Below are 16702 nucleotides of genomic sequence, written 5' to 3' on the forward strand. Positions count from 1 at the left end.
AACATGTACAAGTGCTGTTGGGAGGGGAAGGGGATTGAGCAGCTGGCAGATGGGGAGATGGGTAGAGGAGGAGGAGGAGAGGAAAAGGGAGAAGATCTATTTCCAGGGGCTGGAGAGTAGTCAGTGAAGAGGGAAGGGAAACACGGAGGAGAACACCTGTCAAAAGCCTTGAAGCTAGTGGCAAGGAGTTGATTGGAGTCAACCAGGCTTCAGCCTGTTTCATTTTCTTCTGAGAACCACAATCAGATAGGTTGTTTTGGCCGCTCTGTGTGTATCCAAGGTGGGGCAGGGGAGGCAGTGAGCAAACCTTGGCTGGCGGAGGGCTGGAGGGGAGGTGGAGAAGGGAATCTTCTCCCAACACTTCCCGGGGAAAAAGGGTGTCTGGGCCCAGGGAGAGGCAAAAAGCAGTGGTAGTAGTGAGGGAACCTGGGTTCTTATCCTGACTCTGCCATTCATTCCTTCATTCATTCATTTACTCAATCGTATTGATTGAACACTTACTGTGTACAGAGCACTGTACTAAGTGCATGGGAAGTACAATTTGGCAACAGATAGGGACAATCCCTACCCAACAACAGGCTCAGGGACCTAGGTTCTAATCCTGGCTCTGCCCCTTGTCTGCTGTGTGATGTCGGACAATAATAGTAATAATAATGATGGCATTTATTAAGTGCTTACTATGTGCAAAGCACTCTTCTAAGAGCTGGGGAGGTTACAAGGAGATCAGCTCGTCCCATGGGGGGATCACAGTTTTAATCCCCATTTTACAGATGAGGGAACTGAGGCCCAGAGAACTTAAGTGACTGGCCCAAAGTTACACAGCTGACAATTGGTAGAGCTGGGATTTGAACCCGTGACCCCTGACTCCAAAGCCCAGGCTTTTTCCACTGAACCATGCTGCTGGACACGTCACCTTGCTTCCCTGTGCCTCAGATACCGCATCACTAAAATGGGAATTAAGAGTGAGTCTCACATGGTAGAAAGCCTTGAAGAAAATTGTGAGGTATTTTTCATGTGAAAAGATACATGGTGCCAGTGAAGGGTTTGGAGGAGAGATGTTTGAGTGCTTCTTTGTCTTTTCTTATGCTATCGTGTCATCTCTGACCCATAGCGAATGAATGGACATATCTCTCCAGGAATGCCCCATTCTACAACTGCAAATGTTCTGGTAGTTAATCCATAGAGTTTTCTTGGAAAAATACAGAAGTGGTTTACCATTGTCTTCTTCCCTGCAGTAAAATTGAGTCTCCTCCTCGACTCTCTTCCATGACACTGCCCCCCAGCACAGGGGAGTTTTGAATGCAGAGCACTGTACTAAGAGCATGGGAAGTACAAGTCGGCAACATACAGAGATGGTCCCTATCCAACAACGGGCTCACAGTCTTGAAGGGGGAGATAGACAGTAAAGCAAAACATGTACACAGGTGTCAGAATCACCAGAATAAATAGAATTAATGCTGTATGCACGTCACTAACAAAATGAATAGAATGGTAAATATGTACACATTAAATAGAGTAATAAATCTATATTACATATATATATATGTATATATATATATATACAAGTGCTGTGAGGATGGGAAGGAGGTAGGGTGGTGGGGGGGATGGGGAGGAGGAGAGGAAAAAGGGGGCTCAATCTGGGAAGGCCTCGTGGAGGAGGTGAACTCTCAGTAGGGCTTTGAAGGGAGGAAGAAGGCTAGCTTGGTGGATGTGTGGAGGGAGGGCATTCCAGGCCAGAGGAAGGACGTGGGCCAGGGGTCGACGGCGGTAGAGGCTAGAATGAGGTACAGTTAGGAGGTTAGCGGCAGAGGAGTGGAGGGTGCAGACTGGGCTGTAGAAGGAAAGTAGGGAGGTGAGGTAGAAGGGGGCAAGGTGATGGAGAGCCTTGAAGACGAGAATGAGGAGTTTTTGCTTGATTCGTAGGCTGACAGGCCGCCACACTGCAGATTTTTGAGGAGGGGAGTAACATGCCCAGAGCGTTTCTGCACAAATATAATCTGAGCAGCAGAGTGAAGTATAGACTGAAGTGGGGAGAGACAGAAGGATAGGAGATCAGAGAGGAGGGTGATGTGGTAATCCAGTTGGGATAGATTGAGAGACTGAACCAGTAAGGCAGCATTTTGGATGGAGAGGAAAGGGCAGATCTTGGCGATGTTGTGGAGGTGAGACCAGCAGGTTTTGGTGATGAATTGGATTTGTGGGGTAAACGAGAGAGCTGAGTCGAGGATGACACTAAGGTTGCGGGCTTGTGAGATGGGAAGGGTGGTAGTGCTGTCTACAGTGATGGGAAATTCAGGGAGAGGGCAGGGTTTGGGTGGGAAGATAAGGAGTTCAGTCTTGGAAATATTGAGTTTTAGATCGCGGGCAGACATCCAGATGGAGATTTCCTGAAGGCAAGAGGAGACACGAGCCTGGGGGGAGGGAGAGAGCAGGGGCAGGGATGTAGATTTGGGTGTCATCAGCGTAGAGATGATAGTTCAAGCCATGGGAGCGAATGGGTTCACTAAGGGGGTGAGTGTAGATATAGAACAGAAGAGGACCAAGAACTGACCCTTGAGGAACCCCTACAGTAAGGGGATGGGAGGGGGAGGAGGAGCCCGCAAAATAGACTGAGAATGAATGGCCGGAGAGATAAGAGGAGAACCAGGAGAGGATGGAGCCTGTGAAGCCACGGTTGGATAGCGTGTTGAGGAGAAGGGGGTGGTCCACAGTGTCGAAGGCAGCTGAGAGGTCAAGGAGGATTAGGATAGAGTAGGATCACTTAGTACAGTGCTCTGCACACAGTGAGTATTCAGTGAACACCATGGATTGAGCTATTGCTTGATGTGTTCATATCCTTACATGTATCAATACTATTGAACTCTATAGGTGATCAATGAATACAACTGCTTTATTAAAATGGGAGTCAATCATATTTTTTGATCACTTACAGTGTGTAGAACGTTGTACTAAGTGCTTGGGAGGATGCAATATGATATAATTTGTAGGAGTGTTACCTGCTCAAAAGGAACTTACAGCCTGGAGGGAATGCCAATGTTTCCAAAATGAAGTTCCCCTTTTCCTTTCCAGGGAGTCAGCATCATCTCCCAGAAATGACCAACATCTCCACGGTGACTGAATTCCTCCTCCTGGGGTTCTCTGACACCCGGGAGCTGCAGCTGCTCCATGCCACACTGTTCCTCCTGGTCTATCTAGTAGCCCTTCTGGGGAATCTCCTCATTCTTGCTGTCACCACCGTCGACCAGCGTCTCCACACCTCCATGTACTTCTTTCTCAAGAACTTGTCCTTCATAGACCTCTGCTACATTTCTACCACGGTACCCAAATCCATTGTCAGCTCCTTGTCCAGTGACAGCTCAATCTCCTTTCTGGGTTGTGTCTCGCAGCTCTTCCTGGTGGTCCTGCTTGGCGCTTCAGAGTTATTTGTCCTCACTGCAATGTCTTATGACCACTATGCCGCCATCTGCTCCCCCCTGCGCTATGTGCTCATCATGAACAAAACAGCTTGTATGCGCATGGCAGCAGCATCATGGCTCAGTGGGGGTCTGCTTGGAGTCTTGCTTTCAGCTTCTATTTTCTCCCAGACCTTATGTGGATCCAGTGCTATCCAGCAGTTCTTCTGTGACGTCCCCCCTCTACTGAAGATCTCCTGCTCTGAAGTCCACATTGCCTTTGATGTGAGTATGGCTGCAGCGTTCATCTTGGATGCCCTCTGCTTCACTAGCGTCACCCTCTCCTACATCTTCATCTTCTCAGCCGTGCTGAGGATGCCGTTCTCTGAGGGCCGAACCAAAGCCTTCTCCACCTGCCTGCCCCATCTCACTGTCTTCATCATTTTTGTCTTTACCGCAGCATTTGCCTATCTCAAACCACCTGCAGACTCGCCCTCAGCTCTGGATCTACTGGTTTCCATGTCCTACACCATGGTACCCCCCACTGTGAACCCCCTCATTTACAGCCTGAGGAACAGGGACCTGATGGCTGCCCTGGGCAGGATCCTAAAGGGGACATTACCCCAGCATTCGTGCTGAGACAAAATGCCTGTGTCCATGCACCAGTAATCCCCTGCCCGCCCTTAAAGGAGGAATTGCCATTGGACATATCCATATATATCCCACTGAACCAGAGTCCCAAAGAAGAGGTCTGGATATTCAGGATTTTTCAAGGTCTGGGAGGTTGGTTGAGAAGATTAGGTCATGAGTGACAATGCATTTCCTAGGAGGCCTCATGGCTAAATGGCATGTGAATGGGTGCCACATGATTACCTGAGTTAATAATAATAATAATGATAATAATAATGGCATTTATTAAGCACATACATTGTGCAAAGCACTGTTCTAAGCGTTGGGGAGGTTTCAAGATGATCAGGTTGTCCCACGTGGGGTTCACAGTCTTAATCCCCATTTTACAGATGAGTTCTAATCCCAGCTCGGCCACTGGCCTGCTGTGTGATCTGGCATTAGTTTTTACCATACCAGGGCTCTCACTTCCTCTTACACTCTGAGCCCTTGTGGGACAGGAAACGTGTCTGATTGGATTGTAATTTCACTTTTGGTCTGTAAACCCATTGTGGGCACGCATTGAATCTACCAACTCCATTGCATTGTACTCTTCAAAGTGCTTACAACAATGTTCTGCGCACAGTAAACACACAACAAATACATTCGATCGATAGAATTATTTCGTTTCTGCTTCATCATGTGGCACAGACGTGGACACAAAAATTGTTAACACCTGATAATAAAAATGATAAGAATCATAATAATGGTGTTTGAAAGGGGACAGAGACATTCACTGTTGGAACTCTAGTTTCCAGAACCCAGGTTATTAAATCATCACATCAAGAGGAGCCATTTCCATCCTATTCTTCCTCGAGCCAGGAATTTCTCCTTCCCATCATCCCATTCCCAAAACCCCAGTCCCCTGCCCCACCCCACTCAGCCTGGGGGAGAATCGTAGGACTGATTCAGAGAAATGTCTTGCTGTGTCTAGCTTTGCAATCAGAAGGTGTCAGAAAATGAAATTGTTCAGTTGACTGAATGAGAAGCTGATTGGCTAAGGTTGTATATGAGGTGAAGCTGAAACCACCCACAGCTGTTGTAAATTGTCAGTAATGTTAGAAACAGTTGGGATGTTGCGATGCTGATGCTGTTGTTTCCATGGAAACACTGGGGTGCGGCACCATTGCTGCAGGTTTAGGGACTGGGCCTTTATCTCCGCAGGACCTCAGGGACCTCACATGCAGAGGATTTTGGCATTGGCCAGGACACGAGGTCCCACCTGAGTTGATCCTCCAGGGTTTCTCCACAGAGCAGTGGCAGCTTGATATTTGGGGATGGGGGACTCTCTAAAGAACATCTCCCTGCCCACAGGAGATAAGAGAGGGGCTGAGGGTGCCATGCTGTTCCTTCCTTCATAGCCAGCTGCACTCAAGAACTGGAGTGGAGAGAGGACCATCCCAAGCTAGCAGAGGTCAGAGCCCTACAGCCTTACACTGCCCCAGTGAGTGTGACCCGGGGGTGTTGGAGGGGGAGGGAGAGACCGTGATGAGGTTGCAACAGATGGAGCCATTCAGGGGAAATGTTCACAAATGGGGCCAGTGTCAGAATTGAGGGCAGGGTTACATCCTCAGAGGGGCAGGGGGGCTTTCAGGAGGGTAAGTATTTGAGAGTGCAGTGGCCCCAACCATCACTCATCTCCTCTTCCTCATCCACCTCCATCCAGCTAAAATGTCTGGCTAGGGCCCTGCTGCACAGCATCAGCATTATGCTGTGGTCACCTCGGCCAGGAGTGGGTTCTGGACGTCAGAAAATTTTTCTGGTGAGAAATGACAGGGAGGGAATGAGAGAGTGGGATTGGTTCTAGAACACAAGCACTATCATCAACTCCTCCATACAGAAATATTGGGTGAACATAATGGAAGTAAGAGATTCAATCCCTTCTCTTCTGGACTTACCAGCCTGCTGGGCAAGACCGATCCAAAATAGCTTACAGCTAGGGGAAAATAAGCATGAAAATGTGAATGCACAGCTTAATAACTGCTTCCATAGTAACGTGACTCTATCCATTGGGGAGAGCTATGAGCAGTTGTGAATGTGTAAATGCAGAGGCGGCATCTGGACTGATTTGGCATGGGGAGAAGAAACATCAATCTGGGCAAATTTGTAGGGAGAGGGAGATTCGGGCAGAAGGAAGGATCTAAGCCATGTGCTGGAGAAGGGAATATCCTTGGAGATGCATAGGGAGCAGATCTGTTTCCAAGGGCTGGAGGGGAGTTGGTGAAGAGGGAAGGGAAACACGGAGGAGAACACCAGTCAAAAGCCTTGAAGCTAGTGGCAAGGAGTTGACTGGAGTCAACCAAACTTCAGTAAGTTTCATTTTCCTCTGAGAACCACAGTCGGATTGGTTGTGTCGGCGGCTGTGTGTGTGCCCAGGCAGTGAACAAACCTTGGCAGGCGGAGGTCTGGAAGGGAGGAGAAGGGAATCTTCTCCCATCATCTTCCAGGAAAACAGTGTGTCTGGGTCCAGGGAGAGGCAAAGAGTAGTGGTAGTAGTAAGGGGACCTGGGTTCTAATCCTGACTATGCTAGTAATTCATTCATTCTTTCGATCATCTTTATTGAGCACTTACTATGTGCAGAGTACTGTACTAAGTGCTTGGAAAGTACAATTCAGCAACAGATAGAGACAATCCCTACCCAACAACGAGCTTGGGGACCTGGGTTTTAATCCTGGCTCTGCCCCTTGACTGCTGGGTGATGTTGGGCATGGCACTTTCCTTCTCTGTGCCTCAAATACCGCATCTGTAAAATGGGAATGAAGACTGAGCCCTAAGTGCTCAGTAAATACCATTGTTTGATTAATTGATGGGAACATGCCCCTGCCCCCTCTTAGGATCACACCTGGAGAGATTCCAGTACTCTAACATTCTCAGCTAAGGGAGGGAGAGTCAGGCAGAGGGATACCCATTCCATTCCTAGCTTGGGCAGTGGCTAGCTAGTGGAAAGCAATCCACTACAAGTTAAAATGCACCTGTTCTGGGCAGTAGTGGCAGGAAGGAGAGTCGAGGGTGGAGACTCAGGTTTACTGGGTGGAAGAAGGCAATGGCAAACCAATTCTCTATTTTTACCAAGAAAACTCTATGCATACAGTACCAGAATGCTTGCCATTGGAGGTGGGGCATTCTGGGAGAGATGTGTCCATGGAGTCGCTAAAGGTCAGAGGCAAATCGACAGCATTAGTCAATACATGCCAGACCACTGCACATATTAATACTATTGAACACTACAGGTGACAAATAAATACAACAGATTGATTGAATAATAATGATGATGGTATTTGTTAAGTGCTTACTATGTTTGAAGCACTGTTCTAAGCGCTGGCAAACTCCAAAAGGAATTAGTGTTACTTCATCGATGCTATCATTCCATCATATTTATTAAGCATTTATCGTATGCAGAGTCTACCCACTGGATTGTTACCTCCTAGTGGGCAGAAAAATATCTGCCAACTCCGTTGGATTGAACTCTCCCAAGCATTCATTCATTCATTCAATAGTATTTATTGAGCGCTTACTGTGTGCAGAGCACTGTACTAAGTGCTTGGGAAGTACAAGTCAGCAACATATAGAGACGGTCCCTACCCAACATAGGCTCACAGTCTAGAAGGGGGAGAAAGACATCAAAACAAAACATGTAGACAGGTGTCAAAACCATCAGATGAAATAGAATTAAAGCTATATGCACATCATCAACAAAATAAATAGAATAGTAAATATGTACAAGTAAAATAAATAGAGTAATAAATCTGTACAAATATATATATTCAGGTGCTGTGGGGAGGGGAAGGAGGTAGGCCGGGGGGGTGGGGAGGAGGAGAGGAAAAAAAGGGCTCAGTCTGGGAAGGCCTTCTGGAGGAAGTGAGCTCTCAATAGGGCTTTCAAGGGAGGAAGAGGGCTAGCTTGGCACATTTGTGGAGGGAGGCCATTCCAGACCAGGGGGAGGGCGTGGGCCAGGGGTCGACAGTGGGACAGGTGAGAATGAGGCACAGTGAGGAGGTTAGCGGCAGAGGAGCGGAGGGTGCAGGCTGGGCTGGAGAAGGACAGAAGGGAGGTGACAGAGGAGGGGACGAGGTGATGGAGAGCCTTGAAGCCGAGAGTGAGGAGTTTTTGCTTGATTCATAGGTTGACAGGCAGCCAATGGAGATTTTTGAGCAGGGGAGTAACATGCCCAGAGCATTTCTGCACAAAGATGACCCGGGCAGCAGAGTGAAGTATAGACTGAAGTGGGGAGAGACAGGAGGATGGGAGATCAGAGAGGAGGCTGATGCGGTAATTCAGCCAGGATACGATGAGAGATTGAACCAGCCATGTAGCGGTTTGGATAGACAGGAAAGGGTGGATCTTGGTGATATTCTGGAGGTGAAACCAGCAGGTTTGGGTGACGGATTGGATGTGAGGGGTGAACAAGAGAGCTGAGTCGAGGATGACACCAAGGTTGCTGGCTTGTGAGACGGGAAGGATGGTGGTGCTGTCTACAGTGACAGGAAAGTCAGGGGAGGGCAGGGTTTGGGAGGAAAGATAAGGAGTTCTATCTTGGACATATTGAGTTTTAGATGTCGGGCAGACATCCAGATGGAGATGTCCTGAAGGCAGGAGGAGACACCAGCCTTAAAGGAGGGAGAGAGAGCAGGGGCAGAGTTGTAGATTTGGGTGTCATCAGCGTAGAGATGATAGTTGAAGCCGTGGGAGTGAGTGAGTTCACCAAGGGAGTTAGTGTAGATAGAGAACAGAAGGGGACCAAAAACTGACCCTTGAGGAACCGCAACAGTAAGGGGACGAGAGCGGGAGGAGGAGCCCGCAAAGGAGACTGAGAATGAATGGCCGGAGAGATAAGAGGAGAACCAGTAGAGGATGGAGCCTGTGAAGCCAAGGTTGGATAGCGTGTAGAGGAGAAGGGGGTGGTCCACAGTGTCGCAGACAGCTGATAGTACAAGGAGGATTAGGATAGAATAGGAGCACTTAGTACAGTGCTCTGCACATAGTGAGTATACAGTAAATACCATTGAGCTATTGCTTGATATGTTCATACCCCTACATGTGTCAATACTATTGAACTGTATAGGTGATTAATGAATACAACTGCTTTATTTATTAAAATGGGAACCAATCATATTTATTGATCACTTACAGTGTGTAGAGCACTGTATTAAGTGCTTGGGAAGGTACAATATGACATAATTTGTAGAAGTGTTACCTGCCCAGAAGGAACTTGCAGCCTGGAGGGAATGCCAATGTTTCTAAATTGAAGTTCCCCTCTTCCTTTTCAGGGAGTCAGCATCATTTCCCTGAAATGACCAACATCTCCACGGTGGCTGAGTTCCTCCTCCTGGGTTTCTCTGACATCAGGGAGCTGCAGCTGCTCCATGCCATGCTGTTCCTCCTTGTCTACCTACTGGCCCTTCTGGGGAATCTCCTAATTATTGCTGTCACCACCCTCGACCAGCGTCTCCACACCCCCATGTACTTCTTTCTCAAGAACTTGTCCTTCATTGATCTCTGCTACATTTCTACAACGGTACCCAAATCCATTGTCAACTCCTTGACCAATGACAGCTCCATCTCCTTTCTGGGGTGTGTCTTGCAGCTCTTCCTAGTGGTCTTGTTTGCTGCTTCCGAGTTTTATGTTCTCACTGCAATGTCTTATGACCGCTATGCCGCCATCTGCTCCCCCCTGCGCTATGAGCTCATCATGAACAAAACAGCCTGTATGCGCATGGCAGCAGCGTCATGGCTCAGTGGGGGTCTCTTTGGAGTCTTGCTTTCAGCGTCCACCTTCTCCCTGACATTTTGTGGGTCCAATTTTGTTGAGCAGTTCTTCTGTGACGTCCCCCCTCTGGTGAAGATCTCCTGCTCTGAAGTCCACATTGCCATTGAGGTGAGTGTGGCTGCTGGGTTAGTCTTAGATGCTGTCTGCTTCATTTACATCATCCTCTCCTATGTCTTCATCTTCTCAGCCGTGCTGAGGATGCCATCCTCCGAGGGCCGAATCAAAGCCTTCTCCACCTGCCTGCCCCATCTCACTGTTATCATCATTTTTGTCTTTACCGCCGCATTTGCCTATCTCAAACCACCTTCAGACTCTCCCTCGGCTCTGGATCTGGTGGTTTCCATGATCTACAGTGTGGTGCTCCCCACTGTGAACCCCCTCATCTACAGCCTGAGGAACAGGGAGCTGAAGGCTGCCCTGGGCAGGATCCTAAAGGGGACATTCCCCCAGCATCCGTTCTGGGACAAAATGTCTGTGTCCATGTACCCATAATCCCCTACCCCCCTTAAAACAGGAATTGCCCTTCAACATATCCAAATATATCATTGACCCAGAGTCCCAAAAATCAAGTCTGAATATTCAGGATTTGTCAAGGTCTGGGCAGTTGGCTGATAAGATTAGGTCGTGTGTGACAATGCATTCCCTAGGAAGCCTCATGGCTAAATGGCGCGTGAATGGGTGTCACATGACCTGAGTGAATAATAATAATAATATTGATGGCATTTATTAAGCACATACTATGCGGAAAGCACTGTTCTAAGTGCTGGGGAGGTTACAAGGTGATCAGGTTGTCCCACCTGGGGCTCACAGTCTTAATCCCAATTTTAAAGATGAGTTCTAATCCCAGCTCGGCCACTGGCCTGCTTTGAGACCTGGCATTAGTGTCTTACCATTCCAGGGCTCTCACTTCCTCTTACACTCTGAGCCCTTTTGGGACAGGAAACGTGTCTGATCGGATTGTAATTTCATCTTTGGTTTGTAAATCCATTGTGGGCACGGATTGAATCTATCAACTCTATTGTATTGTACTCTTCAAAGTGCTTACTATGATGTTCTGCGCACAGTGAACATACAACAGATACATTCGATCGATAGAATTAATTTGTTTCTGCTTCATCACGTGGCATGGACATGGACACAGAAATTGTTAACACCAGATAATTAAAATGATAATAATCATAATAATGGCGTTTGAAAGGGGACAGAGACATTCACTGTCGGAACTCTAGTTTCCAGAACCCAGGTTATTAAATCATCACATCAGGAGGAGCCATTTTGATCCTATTCTTCCTCGAGCCAGGAATTTCTCCTTCCCATCATCCCATTCCCAAAACCCCAGTCCCCTGCCCCACCCCACTCAGCCTGGGGGAGAATCATAGGATGGATTCAGAAGAATGTCTTGCTCTATCTAGCTTTGCAATCAGAAGGTGTCAGAAAAGGAAACTGTTCAACTGACTAATTGAATGAGAAGTTGATTGACTAAGGATGTATAAGAGGTGAAGCTGAAACCACCCACAGTTGTTGTAGATTGTCAATATTATTAGAAACACTTGGGATATTGGGATGCAGATGCTGTTGTTTCCATGGAAATCCTGGGGTGCAGCACCATTGTTGCAGCTTTAAGGACTGGGCCTCTATCTCTGCAGGACCTCAGGGACCTCTCAGGCAAAGGATTTTGGCATCGGCCAGGACACGAAGTCCCACCTGAGTTGATCTACCTGGCATTCCCCACGGTGCAGTGGCAGCTTTATCTTTGGGGAGGGGGACTCGCTGACTAATATCTCCCTGCCCAGAGGTGATCAGAGAGGGGCTGAGGGTAACACGTTGTCCCTTTCTTCTTAGCCAGCTGCACCCAAGAACTGCAGTGGAGAGAGCTCCATCCCTAGCCCGCTGAGGTCAGAGCCCCCCAGCCCTACGCTGCCCTAGTGCATGTGGCCGGGGAGTATTGGAGGGGGAGGGAGAAACCATGATGGAGAAGCAAGAGATGGAGCAATTCTGGGGAAGTGCTCCCACACGGAGCCAGTTTCAGACTTTGGGGCAGTGCTTCATCCCCAGAGGGGCAGGTGGGCTTTCAGGAAGGTATGTATTTGATGGTGCAGTGACCCCAACCATCACTCATCTCTCCTTCTTCGTCCACCCCCATTCAGCTACCATGGAAGCCACTTGCCTGGCTGGGGCCCTGCAGCACAATATCATCACTTCAGCCAGGAGTTTGTCCTGGACGTCAGAATTAGTTTCTGGTGAGAAATGACAGGGAGGGAATGAGAGAATGTGATTGTTTCTAGACCACTAGCACTATCATCAACTACTCCATGCAGGAATGTTGGGTGAACACAATGGAGGCAAGAGATTCAATCCCTTCCCTCGTGGACTTACCAATCGGCTGGCCTAGACTAGTCCAAAATAATTTACAGCTAGGGGGAAATAAGAATGGAAAGGTGTATGCACAGCTTAATAAGTGCTTAATAATGTGAATCTATAGGTAGGGAAGTACAACGAGCAGTTGTGAATGTGTAAATGCAGAGGTGGTATCTGCCCTGATTTGGCATGGGGAGAAGAAGCATCAATATGGGCAACTTTGAAAGGAGAGGGAGGTTCGGGAAGAAAGAAGGATCTAAGACATGTGTTGGAGAAGGGAATGTCCTTTTTCATTCATTTATTCAATCGTATTTTTTGAGCGCTTACTGTGTGCAGAACAGTGTTCTAAGCGCTTGGGAAGTACAAATCGGCAACATATAAAGACCCTAACCACTAACGGGCTCCCAGTCTAGAAAGGGGAGACAGACAACAAAACAAGTAGACAGGTGAAAATACCATCAGAATAAATAGAATTATGGCTACGTACACGTCATTAATGAAATAAATTGAGTAATAAACTTGTACAAACATACACAAATGCTGTGGGGTGGGGAAGGGGATAGGGCGAGGGGGTATAAGGCGGGGAGGAGGAGGAGAGGAAAAGGGAGGAGATATATTTCCAAGGGGTGAAGGGTAGTTGGTGAAGAGGGAAGGGAAACACAAGGAGAACACTGGTCAAAAGCCTTGAAGCTAGTGGCAAGGAGTTGATTGGAGTCAACCAAACTTCAGTCTGTTTCATTTTCCGTGAGAACCACAATCAGATTTGTTGTGTCGGTGGCTGTGTCTGTATCCAAGGTGGGGCAGGGGAGGCGGTGAGCAAACCTTGGCTGGAAGAGGTCTTGAGGGGAGGAGAAGAAGGGAATTTCTCCCATCACCTTCCAGGTAAACAGTGTGTCTGGGCTCAGGGAGAGGCAAAGAATAGTGGTAGTAGTAAGGGAACCTGGGTTCTAATCCCGACTCTGCCATTCATTCTTTCCTTCATTCGTACAACCGTATTGAGCGCTTACTGTGTGCAGAGCATTCTACTGAGCGCTTGGAAAGTACAGATCAGGCAACAGATCAGGACATTCCCTACCCAACAACCGGCTCGGGGACCTAGGTTCTAATCCTGGCTCTGCCCCTTGTCTGCTGTGTGACGTCGGGCAATTCACTTTGCTTCTCTGTGCCTCAGATACCGCATCTGTAAAATGGGAATTTAGAGTGAGTCTCACATAGTTGCAAGCCTTGAAGATAATTGTGAGGTGTTTTTGTTTCAAGTGAAAAGATATGTGGTGCCAGTGAAGGGTTTGGAAGAGAGGTGTTTGAGCACTACTTTCTCTTTTCTTATGCTATCGTGTCGTCTCTGATCCTTAGTGAATGAATGGACATATATCTCCAGGAACACCCCATTCTGCAACTGCAAATGTTCTGGTAGTTTATCCATAGAGTTTCTTTGGTAAAAATACAGAAGTGGTGTACCATTGCCTTCTTCCCTGCAGTAAACCTGAGTCTCCTCCTCGACTCTCTCCCATGACACTGCAGCCCAGCACAGGCGAGTTTTGATTTGTAGCAGATTGCCTTCCACCCGCTAGCCACTGCCCAAGCTGGGAATGGAATGGGTATACCTCTTCTTAACCATCTGCCTGGTAGCCAAGACCGATAGAGTAATGGAAACTCTCCAGGTGCGATTCTGAGTGGGTGGAGTGATGCTTTAGCAAATAGTTAAATGAATGAATGAGTTGCTTCATAGGTGTGGGTTTGTGTGACTATGTGTATTTATGTGTAAGTAACCACAGTCAGTTGAAGCTTGTGTGTGCGTGTGCATGTGCGTTCATACGTGTGTGTGTGTGTGTGTGTGTGTCTGAGTAGCTGGGTGTGTGTGTGTGTGTGTGTTTGTGTGTGTGTGTGTGTGTGTGTGTGTGTGTCTGTGTGTGTGTGTGTGTTTCCGAGTGGCTGGCTGGGGCCCTGCAGCCCAGCGTCAGGATTATGCTGCGGTCACCTTGGCCAGAAGTGGGTCCTGGTTGTCAGAAAATGTTTCTGGTGGAAAATGACAGGGAGGGAATGAAAGAGTGTGATTGGTTCTAGACCACCAGCACTATCATCAACTCCTCCATGCAGAAATGTTAGGTGAACACAATGTAGGTAAGAGATTCAATCCCTTCCCTCCTGGACTTGCTAGTCTGCTGGGCAAGACTGATCCAAAAGAATTTACAGGTAGGGGGAAATAAGCCTGAAAATGTGAATGCACAGCTTAATTACTTCTTCCATAGTAATGTGAATCTATACATAGGGAAGAGCTATGAGTAGTTGTGAACGTGTAAATGCAGAGGGGGCATCTGGGCTGATTCGGCATGGGGAGAAGAAACAGCAATCTGGGCAAATTTGGAGGGAGAGGGAGATTTGGGCAGAAGGAAAGATCTAAGCCATGTGTTGGAGAAAGGAATGTCCTCGGAGAGGCCCAGGGAGCAGATCTGTTTCCAAGGGCTGGAGGGGAGTTGGTGAAGAGGGAAGGGAAACACGGAGGACAACACTGGTCAAAAGCCTTGAAGCTAGTGGCAAGGAGTTGATTGGAGTCAACCAGACTTCCGTCTGTTTCGTTTTCCTCTGAGAACGACAGTCAGATTGGTTGTGTCGGCGGCTGTGTGCATATTCAAGGTGGGGCAGGGGAGGCAGTGAGCAAACCTTGGCCGGCGGAGGGCTGGAGGGGAGGAGGAGAAGGGAATCTTCTCCCATCACTTCCCAGGGAAAAAAGGTGTCTGGGCCCAGGGAGAGGCAAATAGTAGTGGTAGTAGTAACGGGACTTAGGTTCTAATTCTGACTCTGCTATTAAATAATTCATTCATTCAATCGTTTTTACTGAGCGCTTACTGTGTGCAGAGAACTGTACTAAGCACTTGGAAAATACAATTCAACAACAGAGACAATCCCTACCCAACAGCGAGCTCGGGGACCTGGGTTCTAATCGTGGATCTGCCCCTTGACTGCTAGGTGACGTTGGGCAAGGCACTTTGCTTCCCTGTGCCTTAAATACCTCATCTGTAAAATGGGAATTAAGACTGAGCCCTAAGTGCTCAGTAAATACCAGTGTTGATTAATTGATGGATAAATACCTCTATCCCCTCTCAGGATCACACCTGAAGAGTTTCCAGTACCCTACCAGTCTCAGCCAAGGGAGTGAGAGTCAACCTGATGGATACCCATTCCATTCCTAGCTTGGGCAGTGGCTAGCGAGTGGAAGGCAATCCACTACAAGTTAAAAGGCACCTGTTCTGGGCAGCAGTGGCAGTGCAGAGAGTTGAGGGTGGAGAGTCAGGTTTACTGGGTGGAAGAAGGCAATGGTAAACTATTTCTCTAGTTTTTACCAAGAAAACTCTATGGATACAGTACCAGAACGCTTGCAGATGGAGGTGGGGCATTCTGGAAGAGATGTGTCCATGGAGTCGCAATGGGTCGGAGGCCAATCCACAACATAAGTCAACTCATGCCAGACCACTGCACAGTGCACTACTGAACACTACAGATGACAAATAAATACAACAGATTGATTTAATAATAATGATGATGGTATTTGTTAAGCGCTCACTATACGTGAAGCACTGTTCTAAGCACTGGCAATCTCCAAAAGGAATTAGTGTTGATCACTTCATCGATGCTATCAATCCATCGCATTTATTAAGCGTTTATGGTATGCAGAGTCCACCCACTAGACTGTTACCTCCTGGTGGGCAGGAAAGTATCTGCCAACCCTGTTGGATTGAAGTCTCCCAAGCACTTAGTACAGTGCTCTGCACACAGTGACTATTCAGTAAATACCATTGAGCTATTGATTGATGTGTTTATACCACTATATGTATCAATATTATTGAACTCAATAGGTGATCAATGAGTACAACTGATTTTTTTATTAAAATGGGAATCAATCATATTTATTGGTTACTTACAGTGTGTAGAGCACTATACTAAGTGCTTGAGAGAGTACAATATGACATAATTTGTTGAAGTGTTACCTGCCCAAAAGGAACTTACAGTCTGAGGGAATGCCAGTGATTCTAAATTGAAGTTCCCCTCTTCCTTTCCAGGGAGTCGGCATCATCTCCCAGAAATGACCAACATTTCCACGGTGGCTGAATTCCTCCTCCAGGGGTTCTCTGACATCCGGGAGCTGCAGCTGCTCCATGCCACGCTGTTCCTCCTTGTCTACCTAGCGGCCCTTCTGGGGAATCTCCTCATCGTTGCTGTCACCACCCTCGATCAGCGTCTCCACACCCCCATGTACTTCTTTCTCAAGAACCTATCATTCATAGACCTCTGCTACATTTCTACAACGGTCCCCAAATCCATTGTCAACTCCTTGACCAGTGACAGCTCCATTTCCTTTCTGGGATGTGTCTCCCAGCTCTTCCTAGTGTTCTTGTTTGCCGCTTCAGAGTTCTATGTCCTCACTGCAATGTCTTATGACCGCTATGCCGCCATCTGCTCCCCGCTGCGCTATGAGCTCATCATGAACAAAACAGCCTGTATGCGCATACTAGCAGCGTC

General features: G+C 47.7%; 1 protein-coding gene and 1 pseudogene across 1 annotated transcript; both read left to right on the plus strand.

The window, feature by feature from the left end:
- The first annotated feature begins 1266 nt into the window (after positions 1 to 1266).
- LOC119924110 (olfactory receptor 14A16-like) lies at positions 1267 to 5326 on the plus strand. Its single transcript, XM_038743157.1, is given in 4 exon segments — positions 1267 to 1292; positions 3074 to 4001; positions 4003 to 4166; positions 5311 to 5326. Coding segments are annotated over 4 exon segments (1134 nt in total).
- Positions 5327 to 7200: 1874 nt separating this feature from the next.
- The window catches only part of LOC119924111, a 43386-nt pseudogene continuing 33884 nt past the window's right edge, over positions 7201 to 16702 (plus strand).

This window comes from Tachyglossus aculeatus, unplaced genomic scaffold, assembly GCF_015852505.1.
Source record: "Tachyglossus aculeatus isolate mTacAcu1 unplaced genomic scaffold, mTacAcu1.pri scaffold_82_arrow_ctg1, whole genome shotgun sequence".
In the NCBI taxonomy this organism is placed as follows: domain Eukaryota; kingdom Metazoa; phylum Chordata; class Mammalia; order Monotremata; family Tachyglossidae; genus Tachyglossus; species Tachyglossus aculeatus.